We start from the raw sequence: 24,135 nt of genomic DNA on the forward strand, positions 1-24,135 counted from the left end.
CGTCTTTGCACCCACTATGCCTCACAACCCACTACATATTGAAGGATGCCAGCCTTGGAGGTCCTCAAGGTCCTCATTAGACTGGCCCTTGCTACACACACATCACACTTTTCAGATATTTGTAAAAAAATAAAAAAATAATAAAAATTGAAAATAATTTATAATTTTCCTTACACTTCACAACTATGTGCCAATTTGTGTTGGTCCAACACATAAAAGCGCAATAAAAAAAATTATGGTTTTGGTTGTAACATGACAAAATTTGAAAAATTTCAAGGGGTATGAATACTTTTTTCAAGGCACTGTACAACAGGAAATAAATTGAATTTTTTTTTATTTTAAATTCCTTTTTGTCACAATGGTAAATAGAGAAACCAAATTAGTATGTAAAGTCTAGCCCCTCTTCCTCAGCTGGGAATTTTTGTATTGCGCAGCAGAAGAAGCTATTATAAATGTAGCCTCACTTGTTAAAAAAAATAAAAAAAAAATAAAAAGTCCACAAGTGTCACAGATTACATACAACGATTTACTAAGCCCTGGTTCACACGGCTTTGAAGTTGCGCTACTTCAGGGCAATTTTAAAGTCGCAGATCACACTACGGCTTGGATCTACGATTTAATTGCGGCTTTTCTACTTCATTTAACAGAAGTTAATGCAAGTCGCAATGAAATTGCATACAAAGTAGTGCAGAAACCATTTTCAAAGTTGCTGTGGCTTAAGTCACAACAATTTGAATAGTTCCATTGTCGAAAATAGGATGAGACATGTCATGCAATTTTGAACTGTCAAATTGCATGAACAAGGGCTAAAACTGGTGCACACAGAATGTGGTGCAGCTGTACATAGTAACCAAGGCCTAGTTCACACCAGTGCAGCTTTGATATTGTAAAAACCTGGGGGGGGGTTCAATGCCAGGTGGGTTTTTTTTTTCACCTTAATGCATAGGATTTACAACCCTTTTAATTAAAACAAGCTGGAATTGGAATGGTATTGCTTATTATGCACAGCTGCACCAGTTTTAGTAAACCTATCCCCCAACCCCCCCCCCCCCCCCCCCCCGATATATCGCTTCACTGTATTTACTTTAATTTAGGAGGAGGAAGGGGAAGGAGAAATATGCCTTGAACCAGCAACATAATTTTAGTGTGCTTTTAAAAATGGGACCAATTATATAATATGAATACAGCAAATTATATCATACATCCTAAGTCTTCAGGAGAGGAGGAAGAGGGTTTTTCTCAATAAAGAAGCACACCTGCATTCATGCCTGGGCTAAGGGCAGATGGATTTCAGGTAGCTGCCAGAAATGTTAGGGGGTACATTTTCAAAATAATTTCCCAGCAAAATAAAGCATGGCGCCATGGGTGGATGGATGGGGGAGCTCCTTTGAATATTAAAAAAATGAAATAGCATTTTTTGGTTTGTGATTTCTGAGATGCAGTGTAGTTCTGCTTAAAAAGCAATGCTAAACCCTCCTATCCTTTACAGCAAAGGAAGCGGCCATCTTAGCCTCTGTTTGATTTGAGGTTGCCATGGTGCTGCACGTGTGATCAGGTATGACACCATTAAGCAGCTTGATCATTTTTTTTTTTTTTTTTTTTTTTAGGAGAGAACAAGCAGCTGTGACACTTATTTACAGCATGCCTGATGATTTTAGTTCGACTTTAAGATAACCAAATTACTACCTTCAAATAAACAAACCCATAAAGGACATGTAAATAAGTTTCTAGTTCATAATGGGTATAAAGGTACGAGGGCTGCAGTGGTAAAAACTGATGTTTGTCTTACTCTTCTAGCGCCCGCTGCCGCTTCTCCCATGATGGCTCCTCCTTGTACAGACGGGTCCCATAAAAATACCAATACAGATTTCCCTGCGAGTCCTCTCCGAGGGGCTCCACACGCAGGCTGTCCGCGTCCAGACCCTGCCACACACAGAACAGAACACATGTTATGACAGAACTAATCCAATACGGCCTAACGCCACATTTTTTTTCCCCACCACTACTGTAGGGAAGTGGCTCCATAACACAACAGATACCTTGAGGAGTTCAAACACATCATCGGCGTCCAGTCTGTAGTCACAGAGTCGGTGCAGAATCTCCACCCTAGTGCGCAACCGCAGTTTATGGAAATTGATTCCTCTCAAGGGGTTGGGTTTTCCCTCCTCTAGTTCCCATCGGTAGCTGATAATGTCCTCCAGGTACACATGGAAGGTCTGCGCCCTGCAAAGAGGAATACATTCAGGTATCAGTAAGCTGCAGGATGAGGACTATGGAAGACGATGGCCAAGATATATACATAAGCTGCAACACTTTCAAAAAAATAAAAATTTACAACCAGTAAATAAAAAAATTCAGTCAGTTTCTCTACGAAGAAAATTACAAGTCTTTATACCTTCCTGTTACTGTAGATACTGGACACCTTCAGTACATTAGCTGAAATCTTTAAAAATGAGAGCCAAGTTCAGCACTCTTCAGGCATGCAAAGATACAAACACACTTTTGATGCCTGCAGCTTACCGTTGACATCTCAGTCTAAATCACTGCTTGAATCTTAAGCAGAATTTTTAATGATTTATTTTTTCTGAAAAATGAAACCACTGCTGTATATTGCGATGTATCAGGAACTTATTAACGCATGGTACTCACGTGATATCACGGCGTTGGTAGCAGCCCTGAAGAAGACTCGCCACAAGTTCACTGAGAAACTCCACATCGTTTTGATAAAGGGCATCTTCCAACTCCTGCAAAACGGGAAATAAAAGGAGGAGATCAGGCAAGAGACCGAACAAAACCAGCTGCAAAAATTGGAACCGAATTCTGAAAATCCGGTGAGACGAAATGGAGGAAGGATGGAGGACAGCAGAATACGTGACTATGTGACGAAAGCACAGCTTCTGGGTTTTTCTTCTTTAAACACCTTCCCCGTGGAGCAGCACTCTGACATTCTCCACTGGTTACAGAAGGCAGACATTTAGTATTCTGTAGACCGATCATTAATTATTGTAGCAGCTAGCACCATGGCAGATCTTCACCCGTCAGGGAGCCAAGCACGCAGCTTCTAGAGATAATGTATGAATCCGCCATGGGATGCATTGGAGACATGTTGTGCTGTGTGTCTGAACAAATGCTGAGAGCATCGCAAAAACACAAAACAGGCTAGAGACATGTCAGATGGGTACCTAGAGGGCCTAGCTGGGGCCCTTCTGGACCAAAAAAAAGGCAAAAATAAAAACACAAATAGAACTAGTTCCCCCACAAGCGGGGTTTTTAGGCAGCAAGAGACAGTAATAGAAGCCAATAGAAGTAGTATAAAAGGTATTTTAATAATAATAATTGGTAAAAACAAACAGGTAAAAACAAACATGAGCTTCACCTGAACACTTGGATAACAGACAAAATCATGTATATAAAGTACATATAATGTCACATGGAAGTAAAATAACAGACACAACTATGTTACACTGTATGAGTAGATAACAGTGAGAGCATAAAGCTAACGCGTTTCGACCCCAGAGGGGGTCTTCTTCAGAGATGGTGGTTTGTTAAAAGAAAAACAAGATTACACTGAATAAATAAATCCGGTGTTATACATATTAGGGATACCCAATATTAATTTAAAAATGGTTTACCCAATAATGTACTTCCAGGTAGGTAAGATGGATTGTAGTGCTTCAGAAGAAAGATTCTCCCATAAGGCAATGTTTCAATTTCCTTTACACATCTTGAGTGGTACTTGGTCTGTATGTATTGCCAAGATGCCAGATGGAAGAAGAGGAAGTGTCACACACCCACTGGCGTGACTCACGGGAGGTCACACTATTGCCTTGCCCCCCAGAGGAGAAAACTCTGGGGGGGTAGGTGCGAGTAAGGGTACACCGAAGATATGGCGGGTCACACCTGCAGCAAAATCCCAACAGTGGCAAAAAATTAATTAATTAAATAATTGAAAGCAAGGATTATTTAATGTTGGAGACATGGAGTGCATACATAATATGGGGATAATGGTATCATATCTCCGTTATGTATGCCAAAGGTTGTGCACATGTACACATATACATATACACACTTGCACCCCCAATTGTCCAAATGTCCACATAACATGCTTTCTAAAACCCAGACTAAAAGAGAAAGAAGAAGGGGGGGGAAAAAAGAAACCACGCCTGGGAGTCCAAGGAGCCTAAGAAAGAGGGGAACAAAGGAAAAAATGGCCTGGGATGAGTGGGTGTGCAAATGTATGTGAGTGTGTGAGCTCTAATACACAGAGGAGGGGGGACGGGAGAAAAAGAGAAATAGAGAAAAAAAAAAGAGGAATAAACGTGATGGGAAGTGGACCGTGTGAAAACGGTGTGAGTATGCGCTTAGACAGAGAAAGAAAAAGTGCGCAAAGGAATAGTGAGAAAGTGAAAACATGAGTAAATAATAATATATGCGGGTCATATAACAAACAAACAAAAAAACACCACATGTGAAAGTGTGCAAAAACAAGATGCACTAAGCACTCCATGTCTCCAACATTAAATAATCCTTGCTTTCAATTATTTAATCAATTAATTTTTTGCCACTGTTGGGATTTTGCTGCAGGTGTGACCCGCCATATCTTCGGTGTACCCTTACTCGCACCTACCCCCCCGGAGTTTTCTCCTCTGGGGGGCAAGGCAATAGTGTGACCTCCCGTGAGTCACGCCAGTGGGTGTGTGACACTTCCTCTTCTTCCATCTGGCATCTTGGCAATACATACGGACCAAGTACCACTCAAGATGTGTAAAGGAAATTGAAACATTGCCTTATGGGAGAATCTTTCTTCTGAAGCACTACAATCCATCTTACCTACCTGGAAGTACATTATTGGGTAAACCATTTTTAAATTAATATTGGGTATCCCTAATATGTATAACACCGGATTTATTTATTCAGTGTAATCTTGTTTTTCTTTTAACAGACCACCATCTCTGAAGAAGACCCCCTCTGGGGTCGAAACGCGTTAGCTTTATGCTCTCACTGTTATCTACTCATACAGTGTAACATAGTTGTGTCTGTTATTTTACTTCCATGTGACATTATATGTACTTTATATACATGATTTTGTCTGTTATCCAAGTGTTCAGGTGAAGCTCATGTTTGTTTTTACCAATTATTATTATTAAAATACCTTTTATACTACTTCTATTGGCTTCTATTACTGTCTCTTGCTGCCTAAAAACCCCGCTTGTGGGGGAACTAGTTCTATTTGTATCTACTTGGGGTGAGCAGCACCCTCCTAGCTTCTTATAGCACTGTGTTCTTATTTGATTGAAATAAAAAACACAATTCCTAAACTTTTAGTTCTAGATGGAACATGGTGGGGTGAGTCAGCCCCTAGCTTCTTATATGCCCCCCACTCACCTTTGTGTGTCCTGGTATGACATTCTCCATAATAGAAATTAAAATGAAGCAGAGATGGTGGGAAGCCCTTCTAATGGGCACAGGGATTGTGCAGATCTGGGAACACATAGGTATGGTGTGACCCCCTCATAATGGGCACTACAGGTGGGCAGACCAAGGATTCAGTGCAGGGATGGCAGGAACCTCTCATAATGGGAAAATCAGGTGTGCAGACTCAAAACAAATGGATTTGTTACTATGCACAGCTGCGTTCACATTCACATGCCAGTTTAAGCAAATTCCCCCTCAAGAGCTCACGTTAGAACCATTTTTGCAACCTGCAAATCCCCCCCAAAAACATATGGACCAGCAAATTGCTGGATGTAACAGCATTGTGTGCAACTGCTACACAGTCTGTACAGCAAACAAAAACATCAAAAAACAGAAAGCTTTGTCTTTACAGGCATGCCAAAAAGCAATAGGAAGGGGAAAAAGGCAGATGGTGCTGTACATATTACAGTATTTTCTGCTTTACTGAGGTTTGGAGGGGCTGTAAAGGGCCCCCATTAGCCATGCACAGGGAAACCCTCCCTGCTTCAAGCAGCAGATTTAAACATACAGGCCATAAAAGGAAAGCCGATAAAAGGGAGAACTTTAACAGAAGGCCGAGGCCTGCCGAGAGATGGAGCCTCATTGTGCCTTCCTGCCGAGAGCAAGACAAAAGGGAGAAGAGACAAGAGGGGCCCTCCGCCTTCTGAACCTGGGTGAGGAGTCACCCCAACGCCTGCCAGACCAAGGACAGAAGAACAGATACTGGGGGGCAGTTCCTCCTACACCAAACGAAAGTCCCAGGACAACCCCTGTTTGGTCCCACAAGTCTCTGCAGACATGATCATCCTTTATAAGGCCACCTACAGTCAGTCTAAGGCTGGCCAAATTTTAGATGTACCAAAATCATATAATAGGAGCTCAATCCTAAACATTTTCAATTTGTATGCCCTTGCACTACATGTAACATGTAAATCTAAAGGGAAATGTAATAAACGACCAGCTTAAGAGACACTTCTTTTGGTCACATTGGCATGTTTTGATTTGTTGTTCTGGATTTCTGCACTTGCCACCTATAGCCTCGCTCAGCAAGTGCCAACCACTCAGGCTCCATCTGGTAATGGCCTGAAACCAGTAGAGTGAATTATGATTAGTCACCCCTCAATAATAAACTGTAGGCTTAGTAATGTACAAGTGTAACCCTTCCAGGTATTTCTCAGAGATATCAAAGTACTCTCCCAGACAATGCCTTTATCTCCACAAAGACAGTGCCATCTTTGCGCTGGCATCATCCAGTGTCACCTTTATTCCTCAACGGAGATGCCAGCTCAGAAATGACTGAGGAAATGCACCCTCCTGCTTGCAGCAGACTGATGACACCATCTCAGCCTTGACAATGGTCTGGAGCACCAGGATGCCTTTAGAACAGTAGAGGATTTCTGAAAAACGATACTGTCGCTGGATATTGTAACAGGACAACATTTATTCATGCAGGACTTCTAAACATCCACTCTAAAGGGTCAAATGGTCACTGGTTCACATCCCAACCATGACACTACCTGCGTGGAGTTTGTGCTCCCTGTGCCTGTGTGGGTTTCCTCCGAGTACTCTGGTTTCCTCCCACACTCCAAAGACATGCTGGTAGGTCAATTGGCTTCTGTCCAAAATTGGCGCTAGTATATGAATGGGGACCTTGGATTGTGGGCTCCTTGGGAGTAGGGACCGATGTGAGTGTGCAATGTACAGGGATAGGGACAATTATAGACAGAGACTCACTCAGGTTGAACTGGATGGACTGGTGTCTTTATTCAACATTACTAACCATGTAAAGCTGCATCTGGGAAACCATTGTAGAAAACCTGCAGGTTTGGCTTGAGCTCTGCTTTAGAAAGCCTCAGATTCCACCAATGTGCTGGGAAAACTAGAATGCTTTTCACCAAGCAAAAAAAGCGCCCCCCCCTATTGCTAGCGTCTCCTGGGCAGGGCAGCCATACCTCCAGGTTGTATAACCAACCGATCTTGTGTCAGTTCTGCTTTCAGGACAGATCTGGCCTCCGCGCCCAGGAGGGCTGAATGGCAGAAGCTGTGCAGGATTGAGCCGGCCTCCCCCCTCTACCCCCCACCAGACACATGCTGATGTCCGGCTGAACTTCTGACCCAGCAGCAGCCAAATTCCTGCACCCTCTACCCCATTAACCTCTGTGTGGCCAGAATATCACATTCTGCTACCTGCACCCAGGAGGCGCCTTCACTCAGCACAGAAGATCCAACACCCATCACTCCTAATTCCTTACTCTCCTCAGTGAATTCAGTGGCACATTCAGAATCCAGCTGCAGCTTTTAAACATCTGGAGGCCACCAAGGTACTAATAGCAGTAGAAAATGTTTGTTATATCTTTACAGCTGAAGTTTAATCTGCCTTCTCTGCTTCCTTCAGTCACCCTGCTAATTATATATATATATATATATATATATATATATATATATATATATATATTTTAAAACAAAACCTTTTTTTCTTACAAGTTTAGACTCGGTGACATCACTGGGTCGCTCTGCTTCTCTATGCAATAGATCATGGCAGGCGGAAGGGGCTGGCAAGGTGCTGCACATTGGTTCCAGAAAACATGACAACACCCTGCCTCAGTACTCCTCTTAAGAGCCCCCAGCCTTGATGAAAGCAGTGGTCTGGCTGTAGGGGGGAGTTATGCCAATATCAAAGTGTCTTGATGGGTAGATGTCAGTCTAGAGAGGTGGACTGACTTTGGCCAACTGTACTTGCAGGCAGACCACCCTAGTTAATGCCCACGGACAGGGCCTCTGATAGGGCTGTACAGCCAGCCCTTCTGTGCTGGGTCCGGGCACCATCAGTTCAAAAGAGGGCCGCCCCCCCCATCATCTGCTGAGCAGGAGGGCCGGCTGTACTCTTATTGCATTCACTAATCCTCTCCTGCTTTCCCCTGCAACGTTACCGGCTTCTCCCTCCGGCGGCACTGCAAAGGATTAGTTCTAGAAAATGCGCCCCTTCCATCTGCTGTCGGAGCCCCACCTGTGTGGGCCCCCCCCCCCCCACCCCACAGCACTGCTGTATTTCCTCTCCTGCTGCATGCACACAGCAGGGGGATGTTTCAGGATGAAGAGCGGGGGAAAAGGCCACAAAATATATAATTTCTTGTCCCCCTCCTTTCCTGAATGAATACAGTCAGTGATCGGTACTAGTCACTCCTGTCTCCATTCATCACTAAAGCATTATAAACTGTTTACTATGTTTCAGTTTGTAAATGAGCAAGATGATTCAGGTTTCCTATTCATTCATCTGATAAATCCCTTCGGTCTAGCTACTCTGATTTCAAAAATGACATATCACTGGCAATTGATGGAAAACAAAATCCTAAGCCAGTCTCTGGCCCCCTATACTGTAGAACAAAACTTGCCAATCAGTTTTTGGTCTCCAGGGACTAGAGGAGGTTAATGCAATTTAAAAAAAAAAAAAAAAAAAAAAAAAAAAAAAAAAAAAGTGTCTGAAAGGATCTATTTGACATATTAAAAGCAAATTGCCTAAAGAGGGGGCTGGATATTTACAACAACCCCCCCACTGGGCGTCATCCCCATTACATCCCCATAACAAAAGCTCCAACAACAGCACACAGCAAGGTGTGAGGCTCTGCAGGACCTCCCCACCAACCAGAGCACAACGGAGTCCCTGCAACAGACAGGTCTGCAGTGTTCTGTCAAATCCTTAGCACCTAACAAGGAAGGCCAAGATCTCGGATAATTCCATACACAACTATTCGGATCCTTCAACCCCGCTGGTGTCCTTTAACTCTCTGCAGCAAGATCTCCTGTTCTCATCTCCAGATTCAATCACCAGGTTTTTCCTGCTGCAGCAAGAGTGGTCTCCTTTTTCAAGCTACACCCTGATAGATAGATATCAAATAAATTCAGCAGGTACAGAGAGATTTCCAGATAGCATGAGGTATGAGCAGGGCACGGGAAGTTCTTAGTTGAGTTGCACCTGTTCCTGTTAGGCTTAATGTACACGGGACGTTCTCATGAACAATTTAACTTGACAGATCGTAACCCACATTTAAAATGTCTGCTTTGTTGATTTTTGCATTTAGAAGTGTTTGAAAAAAAAAAAAAAAAAAAAAGTTTTCATTTTCAAAATACGGTAGCCAAAAAGGGAAAAACAGCTGTAAACGTAACGCGGATAAACGCAAATTACCACGTTTGAACTCTTTTTTTTTCCTTCAAAGAAAAGCCTATAAACGCAACATTAAATTAACCCGTGTACATGTAACACATAAGATAACATTGGATGAATTCAGGGGCAGTTAAAAAATAAATAAATATAGCATCCAACTGCCTCTGAAATGAGAATCACCATTTTTTTTGCTTAGAATAAAAAAAGATCACAATTCACTCACGATTCTTGCAACATAAAATCTTTTCTTTTATAATCCATATAAGCCAGCTTTACCGGTTCATTTTTTTAAAAAATATTGCATTTGAAAGATCTCTGCACAAATACAGTATGACATAAAACATTGCAACAACCACCATTTTATTCTCTAGGAGATATATATATATATATATATATATATATATATGCATGGGCGTCCACAGCCATGCTGCATCCTCTGCTCTGTCCTCTGGATCACAGCGCTGGCTCTGTAACACAGTCCCGCCCCTCCAGACCAGCTTGTGTGATAGTAGAGAGAATCACGTTCCGCCTATCACATGAGCCGGTCTGGGGTGGTGGGACTGTGTTACAGAGCGGCCGCCGAACATAGCCATCCAGCGCTGTGATCCAGAGGAGTAGATGCCCATCCGTGCCACAGTGCCTGGATAGGAGGATCAAGGGGGGGCTGCAGTGCTCTCCTCCACCACCGCACTCATCTGCCCCCCCCAGTGCTCTCCTTCACCACCACACTCTCCTGCCCCCTCCCCCCCCCAGTGCTCTCCTCCTCCACACTCTCCTGCCCCCCCCCCCGTGTTCTCCTCAACCACCACACTCTCCTGCCCCCCCAGTGCTCTCCTCCACCACCACACTCTCCTGCCCCCCCAGTGCTTTCCTCCACCACCACACTCTCCTACCCCCCAGTGCTCTCCTCCACCACCACACTCTCCTGCCCCCCCAGTGCTCTCCTCCACCACCACACTCCTGTCCCCCCAGTGCTCTCCTCCACCACCACACTCTCCTACCCCCCCAGTGCTCTCCTCCACCACCACACTCTCCTACCCCCCCAGTGCTCTCCTCCACCACCACACTCTCCTGCCCCCCCCCCCCCCCCCAGTGCTCTCCTCCACCACCACACTCTCCTACCCCCCCAGTGCTCTCCTCCACCACCACACTCTCCTACCCCCCAGTGCTCTCCTCCACCACCACACTCTCCTGTCCCCCCAGTGCTCTCCTCCACCACCACACTCTCCTACCCCCCCAGTGCTCTCCTCCACCACCACACTCTCCTACCCCCCCAGTGCTCTCCTCCACCACCACACTCTCCTACCCCCCCAGTGCTCTCCTCCACCACCACACTCTCCTACCCCCCCAGTGCTCTCCTCCACCACCACACTCTCCTACCCCCCCCAGTGCTCTCCTCCACCACCACACTCTCCTACCCCCCCCAGTGCTCTCCTCCACCACCACACTCTCCTACCCCCCCAGTGCTCTCCTCCACCACCACACTCTCCTGCCCCCCCAGTGCTCTCCTCCACCACCACACTCCTGTCCCCCCAGTGCTCTCCTCCACCACCACACTCTCCTGCCCCCCCAGTGCTCTCCTCCACCACCACACTCCTGTCCCCCCAGTGCTCTCCTCCACCACCACACTCTCCTGCCCCCCCCCCCAGTGCTCTCCTCCGCCACCATACTCTGCTGCCCCCCCCCCACAGTTCTCTCCTCCCCTGTTCTTGCGGCCCCCCGCTCTCCCCATCCTTCTCTAGCCACCATCCCAGTGCTCTCCACTCCCCCCAGTGCTCCCCCCCACAGTGCTCTCCACTCCTCCCAGTGCTCTCCCCCTTGCCCCCCCCAGTGCTCTCCTCCACCACGCTCTCCTGTCCCCCCTAGTTTTCTCCTCCCCTGTTCTTGCTGCCCCCCTGCTCTCCAGCTCTCCCCATCCTTCTCTAGCCACCATCCCAGTGCTCTCCCCCCTGCCCCCCCCAGTGCTCCCCCCGTTCCCCCCCACAGTGCTCTCCACTCCCCCAGTCCTCTCCCCTCTGTGCTCCTCCCCAGTGCTCTCCCCCCTGTTCTTTCCCCCCCAGTTCTCTCCACTCCCTCCAGTGCTCTCCCCCTGTTCCCCCCCCCCCCCTTGTGCTCTCCTCCCCCCCAGTCCTCTCCCCTCCCCCCCAGTGCTCTCCCCCTGCTCTTTCCCCCCTGTGCTCTCCACTCCCCCCAGTGCTCTCCCCCCTCTTCTTTCTCCCCCCAGTGCTCTTCAGCTCTCCCCATCACTCTCCAGCCCCCCATTCTCCCCACCCCTGTTCTTTCTGCCCCCCTGGTGTTCTCCAGCCCTCCCAGTGCTTTCTACCCTCCGTGCTCTCCACCCGTTCTTTTTGGCTTCCCTCAGTACTCTCCACTCCCCACCCCTGTACTCTCCACTCCCCCTGCATTTTGCCCCCACCCATGTGCTTTCCAACCCTACCAGTGCTCTCCACCTCCCATAGTGCTCTCCAGTCCCCCGTGCTTTCCACCCCTGTTCTCTCTGGCCCCCACTGATGCTCTCAAGCTCCCCCCATTGCTCTCCACTCCCCCCTGTACTCTCCAGCCCCCGTGCTCTCCACCCCTGTTTTTCTGCCCCCCTTCCAGTGCTCTTCACCACCCCACACTCCTAGCCCCCCCCAGTGCTCTCAGCCTACCGTGCTCTCTACCCCTGTTCTTATTGACCCCCCTCCCAGTGCTCTCAAGTTCCCCCCAGCGCTCTCTGCTCCCTACCCCTGTGATCTCCACTCCCCCTCGCTCTTTGCCCCCACCCATGTGTTCTCCAACCCGCCAGTACTCTTTGCTCCCCCTTCTCTCCAACTCCCACCCAGTGTTCTCCACTTCCTCAGGACCAGAGGACAGGCTGACTGGGGCTGGAAAATGAGGATGGCTGAAGGTGCAGGTGGCCATCTCACAGCAGACATATCCTCTGGAAAGAGCACCGTCCCCATCCAAAACGAGAACATGGCATGCAAGGTACCGTACCAAGCATCAACAACACACCTTCCCACAGACAGGGACATGGGGCACAGGAGGGGCTGCAATGATGGACACAGTAAAGCTGCATTTGGTGGGCACAGTGAGGCTGCATTTGGTGGGCACTGGTGAGGCTGCATTTGGTGGGCACTGGTGAGGCTGCATTTGGTGGGCACTGGTGAGGCTGCATTGAGCTCTTGCATCAAGTTTGCAGTCTCTGACCATCTCCTGTAGCATGTATGCAGTCTCTGAGGGAGTCTGGAGAGGAGTCAAGAGTGGGAGCACCGCCAGGATGGGGGTCATGGGAGAAGTCAGACTTGTGTGGACTGTAGACAGGAGACTATAGGATAAAACCAGAGCCACCAAGCTGGAGTCGACTGACTGAGCCCTGCACAGTGCACCTGAGAGGAGGTCAATGAAAGCACCGCCAGGCCAGTTGGGGGGGGGGTGTAAGGGGGGAGAGAATACGATAATGTAAGGGGCACTGATATAAAGGGTTTCCTCCTTATATTAGTAACCCACCCCCCTTACCTTCGAGTATTCTTTCTGCAGAAGGTGGTCCCCCCCACGTTCTGAGTTCCTGGGGTCCCCCTTGATGATTGATCACTTACCACTATTAACTGGTAAAATGTGTGGTTTTCCCTTTCATGAACAAGAAAATAATGACGTTATGCTGTTGGGCTGGTATAATAATGCTGTGAGGCTGGTATGAAATTTTTTTCAGGGCTGGTTTTTGAAAGCATGGGCGTCCGCAAGGTTACTCAGGTGGCTGCATACCATGCCCATATAGCCTAGAGAATGTACATCTTTTTACATTGCATTACATCTGTTGCCATATTTTTATCTTGATGAAAACAGCCTATACAGTGACAGTATGAGATCAAAATATGGCCACAACAGATGTATTGCAATGTAAAAAGATGTACATTCTCTAGGCTATATGGGCATGCAACACAGCCGCCAGAGTAACTTCCAATACAAAGTGAAGATGAATTATCTGTTATATAACACATATGTATTACCAGTGGAAAGATTTTCATGAGATTGTCGAAAAGGGGTGGAGCATGAGCGGCCTTAAAATGATGCCCCCCTTTGGAAAAAGTTCTGCGGACGCATATATATATATATATATATATATATATATATATATATATATATATATATATTTATTTTTTTTGGGGGGGGGGGGGGATCTAAGTACTTTTCTAGCAAAAAAGAAAGAAAAATGATTTTAACTTGAAACCAACAAATATCAGAAAAAGGTTTAGTGTTTAAATGGTTAAACTTTTTTCATTTACAAAGTCTATTCCATTGAAAAATTGTTACAATGTTTATACTTAAGTTCAACTGATAAAGAATGGTTTGAATCTTGGCAGACTGCACATTTTTTCTCTTCCTTTCTTTTGAGGGCTGTGGCTTCAGAAGAGCAGAGAGAATTCTTTGCATAGGAAGAATTCTGAAACACTTTAGTCAAGATTGCGATAACGATTCTTGACGATTAATTGTGTAGCTCTACTGTGTGGAGAGAGATGCTGTATCACTAAAGCCCCATATACACTATCCGATTTTCCTTCAGATTTACCAAAACCATATAATAGGAGGTCAAACCTTAACAGTTTTAATTTGTATGCAATCAGGCAGGCTCTTGCACTACATGGTTTTGGTAAATCTGAAAAACAAAAAATCTGCTAGTGTGTATGGGGCTTTAGAGATCCCACCACCCGGCTACCATAGTTCTACCTACATAAGACAACCGTGCAAAGAGGACAGATGCCATCTTTCTCAAGCATTTACTAGTTTTTTTTCTGCAAATTAAAATAAAAAAAAGGGAGTTAATCCCATTCAATAAATCGTCAATCAACTTTTTATTTTGTTTTGGATAAAATGAAGAGCTAGGTTCTTATTGCCCTGTGTCCCCACCGTGGGGATTCAAGAAAGGAAGTAGGCGAAACGCTCTAGAGGGACACAACAAAAATACATTTGTAAAGTGAGAAAAAGGTTACAGGTTCTGAAAAGTTTTTTTTTTTTTTATTGCTCTTCTTGCTTTCCTATTCAAATGATAACCATCTTTCAAATTTCTTAGGCCACTAAGACATGAAATGGGGGCAATCACTCCAATGAAGAAGCTTATACTTTCTCTTCCCCTGGTTCATCCTTTCCCCTCATCTTCATGCCAATGAAATGTTAAATGTCGAACCTTATTTTAGGCCCAGCAATCATCACTGGGTCTTGGTACTTCTCTATGCAATGCAGGCAGATCATGGCTAATGAGAGGGGCCAGCAGGGTGCTGTTCATAGCTTCCTGAAAACATATCACCACCCTGCTCCAGTTGTCCTCTCAAGAGCGCCAAGCCTTGATGCAAAGAGTGGGCTGGCTCCTGGGAGGAGTTCTGAAATTATAAATGCACTGATGGGTGGATGTCAGTCAGTCAATCAATTAGGGACTCAACACACCCCATAGAGATGGAGGTGTGAGGATGCCCAAGTGGGATGGGAGGTGATGGAGGCACCATACAGAGGCAGGCAGGAGCCCCATGCTGCAGAGGATGCAATACACTTCATTGAGTGGAAATCCTGTACAACCCGTCCCAGCATTGACTACTGGAAGAGGTGGATAGATAACACTGGACCACCAAAACCTTTTCCTTTATATATGTATATATATCCAATAGTGTGGAGCTACTGGGCTCTCAACTTCTGCATCCAAAAGGCTTGCATAGTAACCTTAGATTGTAACAGAGCCGAGTAAGTTTAGGATTGAAGCACTGCATGGCAATGTTGAAGCGGCAGTAAACCGCTGCGTGTTTTTTTTTTTTTTTTTTTTTTTAAACCTAAAAGGCAATGTCATCATGTGCTAGTATGCATCGCATACTAGCACATTATGTGAACCTCATCTAAAAACAAAGCCTTCCAGCGCTGTGTTGTCACAGCTGAAGGTGCTTCCATCTTCACACGGTCTTCCTTCTGGGTCCGCAGACTGTGTGAGTGGCCAGAGCCGCAAGTGTTGTCACTCCTATAAATGTGCGTGGGCTGTGCCTTTTACAACAAAAGACTATGAAGTTACGGCCCGGGTGGACATTCAGAGCGCAGGCGCCGGTGACATCACTGGCTGATGTACAGTAAATATCTCCTAAATGGTGCACGTTTAGGAGATCTTTACAGTACCTATAGGTAAGAATTAGGCAGGCCATACAATCGGTCAAATTTCAAAAGAATTTTCTTTCGAAAATCTTATCTAAGAATTTTCGTTCGTATTTCGCATCATTAGTGGGCTGCAGCAAAAAGACGATTTTCATACAGCCATCGAATATGAGTAATGGGACATGTTGGAAACAAACAATTTTCTAATAAAACGATTAGAGAATCGTGCGAGAAATGTAAATCGAAAAAGAAATATGAAAGAAAAGAAGATTCCCAGCCACGAAAATTATTTTCTGTAGCAACATGGTGAGATTGAAGGCTTGGTTGATCGAATTTTGAAATCAAATCGTGGCACCATCAGATCATAAAAACGCTCAAAATTTTCTGATTTTCAAAAGAAAATTCTTTTAAAATTCAACCATGTATGGCCAGCCTGACCTATAGGTAAAAAGTCAGAGCTGGGAGTTTACTCCCACTTTAACCACTTCAGCTACAGAAGGTTTACCCCTTCATGACCAGGCCATTTTTTTGCAATATGGCACTGCGTTATTTTAACTGAATTGCGCAGGCGTGCTACACTGTACCCAAATAAAATTTTGGGGCTTTACCCCACAAATAGAGCTTTATTTTGGTTGCATTTGATCACCTCTACGGTTTTAATTTTTTGCGATAGATAGATATATAGATTTATTATCTTGAAATAAATAACACCACACACACACACACACGTTTTACTTACTGCTTAAAAAAAAAAAAAAAAATAATAAATAATATATAATTTTTTTATTATTCATTTCTTCAATTTATGCCAATATTATTCTACTATGTTCTTGGTAAAAAAAAAAAAAAAAAAAAACACACAATAAGTGATTACGCAAAAAAGTTATAGTGGCTACAAACTATGGTATTTATTTATTTTCCTTACTAGAAATAGTAATGGCAGTGATCAGCGACTTCTAGCGAGACTGATATTGCAGCAGACAATTTGGACACAAACTGACACTTTGAGGACCAGTGACACTAATACAGTGATCAGGACTAAAAATTTTCACACTGTTACTGTACTAATGACACTGGCAGGGAAGGGGTTACCATCAGGGGCGATCAAAGGGTTAAATGCATTCCCTAGGAGCGATTGCCAACTGTTTAAGGGGGGGGGGGGGATTGCTTTGACTGGGGGAATGTAGAGATCCATGTTCCTGCTTAGCTGGAACACAGGATCAGCACATTCCCCTCACAGAACGGCCATCGGTCTTGTTCATATAGGCAGACCACCATTCTGCCTTTCTCCTGAAGGATTGGCTCTCTCTGCGTCCAATCATGTACTAGGTAGGTACATGATCTGGTGCAGAGCGGTAAATCTACAGTGGGCGGTCTGTAATGGGTTAAAATCCAGATACAAAATTATTCCAACAAACAATCCAAATAAAGTCTAAAAAGCCAACATGTTTCAGGGGGGTAAAGTGGTAGTAAAGTCTGATTACGCTCTCACACCAGTGCAATTTGTCATGCAGTTTGACTGCTCCAAATCGCATAACAAGTCATACCCCATTGCCTGCAATGGAACCATTCAAGTTGCTGTAACTCATGTTGCAGCAAATTTGAAAAAAGGTTCCTACACGACTTTTTTCCCCAATTTTATTCTGGAAGAATGGTCAAAAATTCCCATAGACACACTCCTAAACCTTGTGGACAGCCTTCCCAGAAGAGTTGAAGCTGTTATAGCTGTAAAGGGTGAGCCAAATCAATATTGAACCCTACAGACTAAGACTGGGATGCCATTAATGTTCATGTGTGTGTAAAGGCAGGTGTCCCAATACTTTTGGTAAATATGGTGTATGTTACACCCACATAAAAGTACAATGAATGGGTCTAGCTGTGGGACTGCATCACCCCAATTACGGTTTAGTAGGAAGGGCATAGACACTAACTACTGTGGATAAATAACACTGCTAGAGTTTCCAAGTGTGAAAGGGGCCTTAAACATATAGATTTCCCTTCAGGAAAAGGTAGAACGTTTATACGGAATGCAAGACGTCCAAATTAAATCTTTTTTTCACAAGCCTCTCAGAGATGCTTTTTAATCATAGACACGGGAAAACAAATGACAATATTGATAATGAGAGACAAATGAAGTGTCAGCTGTGAGCACTCCCTGCCCACAAGGAGTTAATGGTGTGACAGGATGCTGCGGGGTTGTTTATGCGCAGAGCCTGCCTGGGCTCCTCCAGGACCCGTGTGACACGACTGCTGATGAGAGACTTCTCAGGGTTTGTGGCGGCTTTATAGGTCCCACCACACCCCTATAATCAGCCTGGCAGCTGCTGCGCTGCACTGAGGCTCCGGCTTCCTGCACCTGGGGATCTCCCAGTTGGCCGCATGGTAACGAGCGCCGTGTACAAAACAGCCTGGGAGACGTGCAACTGAAGAGCGATGACTGCCGCAAGAATCTTTGTTGTGGGATGAAGGCAGAGGTAGCAATAATCGATGTCAGGAAGGAGGAGTGCAGCTCCACTCACAATAAAAATAAAGTGTGTGTGTGTGTGTGTGTGTGTGTGTGTGTGTGTGTGTGTACACATACAGAATGAAAGCTGCTTTGCAATTTAAAGCTGAACTTTAAAGCTAAATCATTAAATACATAGATGAGCTTTTTAATATCACCCAAATCGTCCTCGCCGCTCTTCTCAAGACCTCCTACTCTCACGCTCTCTAGTCTCCTCCTCCCATGCTCATCTCCAGGATTTCTACAGAGCCTCTCCCATTCTCTGGAACTCGCTACCCACTACTATTGCTACCTTCAGGCGATCCCTGAAAATTCATCTCTACAGGGAAGCCTATCAGATCTCCAACTAAACTTTTACCACTTCCATCAGCTCATCCCCCACAGTTACAGCCTTTTGTACCACCTGCCCCACCCTATTAGATTGTAAGCTCTTCTGAGCAGGGCCCTCTTAATCCTCTTGTATTTTATTGTATTATAACTGTATTGTCTCCCTTTTATATTGGCGGCACAGCGGTGTAGTGGTTAGCACTCTCACCTAGCAGTAAGAAGGGTCACTGGTTCAAATCCCAACCATCACACTACCTGCCTGGAGTTTGCATGTTCTCCCTGTGCCTGCGTGGGTTTCCTCCGGGTACTCTGGTTTCCTCCCACAATCCAAAGACATGCAGGTAGGCTAATTGGCTTCTGTCCAAAATTGGCCCTAGTATATGAATGGGGACCTTGGGTTGTGGGCTCTTTGAGGGTAGGGACCAATGTGAGTGTGCAATGTACAGGGACAATTGTAGACACTCAGGTTGAACTAGATGGACTGGTGTCTTTATTCAACCTTACAAACTATGAAACTATGAAAGTGCTGTGTAAACTGTTGGCGCTATATAAATCCTGTATAAATAATAGTTATTTTACCTGCCAAAGTTTTTATTGCTTTACATCCACACAGTTCTGCAAGGCAGGTCCTATTCCTCCAGCAATCTGACTGGGCAGTGAAAGGAGAAGCAGCACACTGGTGAGCTCAATTCATGACAACGGACAGGCTCCTTGTGCTACATATCTCTCCCCAGTCTGAACTCTGCTGTACAAGTACTGCAGGAGGCTGATGCAAAGTCAAATTCATGCACTAGCTTTTTTTTTTTTTTTTTTGCTAAAAAAATAAATAAAAAATAAAAAAAACAGACGCTGTAAAAAATACTGGCCACAGCTTTTTGCAGAGTTTTAGGAGCGTTTAAGAGCCTTCGCGTTTTTGCAGTAAAAGGAAAAACACGGATAAAACGTTAATGTTCCAGAAACGCTACAACAAAAACCTATTACCAGCATGTTTTTTTTTCTTAAAGCTAAAAAAACACACACACACACACACGTGTGTGTATGGACCCAAACGCAACAAAAACTATTTTTTTTTCCTGCTCCTAGACACTGAAGCTCAAAATACACTAAGGCCCCCATTCACACCTGAGCGTTTTGTAGCTTGAAGCTACAAAATGATGGAGGGGGAAATTATAATTCTGGGTCCTGGGTGTAGAAGGTATTTTTTTCCTGGCTTCAAAAAAAAGTAATAGTTAATTTTTGCGCAGCGTTTTCCAGAATCCTCACCTCCCTGCTTCTGTAATGGACTCGGTACCACCGAGTTTGATAACATGCTTTGATAGAGAAGTAAATCATGTGGTTGAGCCTTGGTTTGACCACCCCCAAACTATATTCCCTTTAGCTGCAGAGGCAGCAGCCGAGGGTGTATACAAGTCGTGTCAGGATTACACCACAAACTGCCACAAACTGAAACCCATTCAAGTGAATGAAGCCATTGTGCTAGACACTTGCAGATGGGTGGAAGACACGTGGCAGGCTCTACACCCCCAAGCGTGATAGGATATACAATTCCTGCTGTGGCAACAACATGTTTACACCTCTGGCCACTGCAGTTAAAGGGGGTGTGGGGGAGGGGGGGGGTTTAAAAACACTGCCCAACTATGGTTTCACCACCCCCCAAACCACAAGTGTAAACAAGCCCTTACTGTCCGGAGCTCCCAGTTTCTTGGCCTGTTAGAAACGGTGTTATGCCCTTGATGACACTTGTTTGGTATTGTGTGTAGGCTTCACTTGAAAGACACACTGACTTGACCAAAAAAGCTTAAAGATAATACAGGAGAGGAGTTTACTGTCAGTACACCAAAGCTTTTCTACTTAGTCTCTTGCAACTGCTGCTGGCCCCAATCCAGTCCAACTAATGCGGGGATACAGAGAGGTGGAGTTCAGGTGGAGGTCACTCCGCCTGCAACCAGAACTAGAGAAGCAGAATTAACAGATGCGGCCAACCTAAGAAAAAATAAAAAATTCCCACTGGTTTGTATGAGGATTTGAGGTTCTGCAGCCAACACCAGGTCGGCAAGCCAAGGGTGTGAGCTATCAGTTACATGGCTGCGATTGACTGGTAGATCTCAATCAATGGGTTGCCAGCCCGATAGAGGAATCAGGACCTCCTTCCTTCTGCATGTGATCCTTCTAGCGATAACTAAAGATCTAAATGAGGGAATCAGAACCTCCTTCCTCCTGCTGGTGTTCCTTCTATTGAAGACTAAAGATCTATATAGAGTAAAACTGGAATCTCCTCCCTACTAAATGTCAAGCTAGTGATGTTCCCCACAATACTATTTGCTCTCTCCAATGCCAGGCAACAGTTTTTACCCTGTAGGTCTGGCCAGTATTGTACTCTTATGCTGCATACACACGTCCGGACTTAGACGAATTAGGTCTGACAGAATGAATCCGGATATTACAATAACGTATGGGCTCCAGCATACCCCCCCCCCCCCCCCCCCAAAAAAAGTCAATCGGACCTAGAAATAAAACAAGTTTCAAATCTTTCCGACAGACTCGAGTCCGGTCGAAAAATCAGTTCGTGTGTATGCTAGTCCGACAGACGAAAATCAACGCTAGGGCAGCTATTGGCTACTGGCTATGATGAACTTCCTTATTTTAGTCCAGTCTTACGTCATCAAGTTCAAATCCATCAGACTTTGGTGTGCTTGTGTGTGGCCAAGTCCGCTTGTTCGGAAAGTCTGTCATAACTCCGCCGAAAGTCCGGTCGTGTGTACACAGCATTAGAATTATTATGTCCCCTAACAGAATTAATTTTGCATTTGGAAACCTAACCTGCAGTTTCCACTGATCCGATCAATACTCCAGAAAATCGAAAATCATGTTCCACAAAAATGCCAACCCTATTGCACACCTTTAATGTCATCAGGAAAAAAAAATAAAATAAAAAGGGGAGGAAATACCACAGAACCATCCTTGTCCAAAATATTTGTGTCAATCAAAATGTACAGCCAGAACACCTAAAACCCATGTGATCGAAGTTAACGCCCTTGACATATTAAACAATTCTGTATATAAAGCATTTTACAAAAAAAATTTAATAAAACTTACACCATCCTACAGAACAGGAAATATTTCCACCATACAAAGCCTTTTAAAAACATCAACATGTGCAATATATGTGCGCTATCCAAATGCTGAAATTTCGATTGACTGAGCAAGCCTCAGTACAGTAAGTACCTATTATAGATATTTTGTCAGGCAGCCAAATCTCTGACTAACATTTTATAAGCCTTTTAACACTGGTTTTTGTGTCAGCGCTGCGTGTTAGGCACTGTACGCATTCCGCGGTCTGCATTCTGTGTGGTCCTATGCGAACAGCATTGAAATGCTCCAAACGTCCCTTTTTCAACTTTTGAAATCAAATTTTATTTTGTAATAAATATCCTGACCCACTTTAATACACATTTTTTTTTATGCTTTCAAAAAAGAGGGAGGGAAGAAGACACTAGACCAGCCAATGGTTTATTTATTAAGCTAATTGTGTTTTTAAAAAAAATAAAAAAATAAATAAAAAACACAAATAGAAAACCACCATATACACTATCCTATACCCATAGCTATACCCGCGGACCCGATTGCCGCCGGTGTCCCACGATCGGGTCACAGAGCTGAAGAACGAGGAGAGGCAAGTGTAAACAAACCTCTCATGCTTCCTAGTGAGGCTGTCACTAATCGTCTGTTCCCCATTATAGGGAAAGACGATCAGTGACATCACACGCCAAGCCATGCCCCCCTACGCTCATCGCCACCATTACTAGTAAAAAAAAAAAAAAAAAAAAAAAAAAAAAAAAATTAATAAAAAATGCCATAAAACTATCACCTATTTTGTAGACGATATAACTTTTGCGCAAACCAAACGCTTATTGCGATTTTTTTTTACCAAAAATACGTAGAAGAATACACATTGGCCTAAACTGAGGAAAAAAAGTTTTTACATATTTTTGGGGGCTATTCTAGCAAAGAGTAAAAAATATTGAATTTTTTCCAAAATTAAAGCTTGAATTTTTGTTTATAGCGCAAAAAATAAAAACCGCAGCGGTGACCAAATACTACCAAAAGAAAGCTCTGTTTGTGGGGGAAAAAAAAAGTTATTTGGGAGCCACGTCGCATGACCGCGCAATTGTCAGTTAAAGTGACGCAGTGCCGAATCGCAAAAACGGGGCTTGGTCCTTTAGCTGCAAAATGGTCCGTGGCTTAAGTGGTTAAAGCAAAAAATTTAAAATAAAAAAAGGGGGGGGAAGGATGCAGGACATTCTTTCCTCACTTTCAAATGATTAGGCTGCCTCAACAAAAAACACATGCGAACATGAGAAATACGCTGCACTAACAGTGCAATAGAACTAAAATGCTAGACGCTGAGAATCAGAGCAGGAACGTTGGGCTCTCATCAGATAGCAATACCATTTTCTAAGCCATTTGTGTGCAGATATTCTGAACAGAACCCAAAAAAGATTTTCTTAAAGCGGGGTTCCACTGTATCCAACTATTTTTTTTTGGGCAAAATTACAATGATTAAGATTATTAGATGTATGACTCACTTGTTCCGTTTTAAAGACTTCGGTTTTAAGTTTTTACTGCATAAAAAAAAAAAAAAAAACTTGATGCTGCCGGTTGTCATTTTGCCTGTGGGCATGTGAAGCCCACAGGCATTCTCTTCCAGGACACTGTGCTCCTGTGGACCAGCATGCGCAGTAACTGCAGATTGGAGTGCCGTCAACACCTCAGGTTGCCATCACAACGGGCGGCGTCATAGGAAGTCCCGCCCAGTTGTGATGGCAACTGAGATAAAAATGGTTTCGGAATCCCGCGATAACTCGCGCCTGGCCGCCGCACTGACTTCTGGGAAGAAGAAAAAAGGATCCCAAGAGACAGTGCGGCAGAAAGGAAGTGTGGACCTGGATGCTGTAACCCCGCCCATATCCGTAGCCACACCGCCCATATCCGCAGCGACCAGGACCCGGAAATGGCCAGAAATAAGTCACAGAAAAAGTGACATGAAAGGTAAAGGTCCTCTTTGTATATAACAGCGAAAAACAGTATTAAAGGAGAATTTTTTTTTATCATTCGGGTGGAGCTCTGCTTTAAGGATTTGTCTACACCTGAACTGATCTGTAAACAGTGATCCATGGCAGATCCCTTCTGTGCACAGGTGGGGCTGACAGGCATTCAGGAGGCAATATTGATGCCTTTTAAATTCCTCCACTCTCAGCAAAGCCTCAAATCCCAAGAGATCAGCAAGAGGGGAAGATAAGACCTGCAGCTTGGCACAGCACTGGACTGACACAGGAGTCAGGTAAGGTGTGGGGTTGGGACTGAACACAGTGGAAGTTTTTTTTTTTTTTTACCTTAAACCTCTTGTTCCGATTGGTCTTCCAGGTCAAATCACGACAAGTCGCAGCCTTTGCAGTACCGCACTAATTAACAAAAAGTAGTCCTTGCACTACTTTTGCTGATTTGGGGGGTGACATCAATAGACATCTGTGCATGAAGCCGCATAGATGTCTTTCAAGTCACATGGACATGCCGCTTT

General features: G+C 44.6%; 1 protein-coding gene across 1 annotated transcript in view; it reads right to left on the reverse strand.

Moving 5' to 3' along the window:
- Nucleotides 1-24,135, reverse strand: part of CECR2 (CECR2 histone acetyl-lysine reader) — a 78,703-nt gene that overhangs the window by 43,404 nt on the left and 11,164 nt on the right. The window contains exons 2-4 of the mRNA XM_077468869.1: nucleotides 2,650-2,744; nucleotides 2,040-2,223; nucleotides 1,790-1,923 (exon numbers count right to left, since the gene is read on the reverse strand). Of these exons, the coding sequence (XP_077324995.1) occupies nucleotides 1,790-1,923; nucleotides 2,040-2,223; nucleotides 2,650-2,744 (413 nt within the window). The remainder of the gene's footprint in view (nucleotides 1-1,789; nucleotides 1,924-2,039; nucleotides 2,224-2,649; nucleotides 2,745-24,135) is intronic.

This window comes from Lithobates pipiens, unplaced genomic scaffold (genome assembly GCF_037356315.1).
Source record: "Lithobates pipiens isolate NorthernLeopardFrog02 unplaced genomic scaffold, aLitPip1_a1.2 Scaffold_8, whole genome shotgun sequence".
Taxonomy (NCBI): Eukaryota; Metazoa; Chordata; class Amphibia; order Anura; family Ranidae; genus Lithobates; species Lithobates pipiens.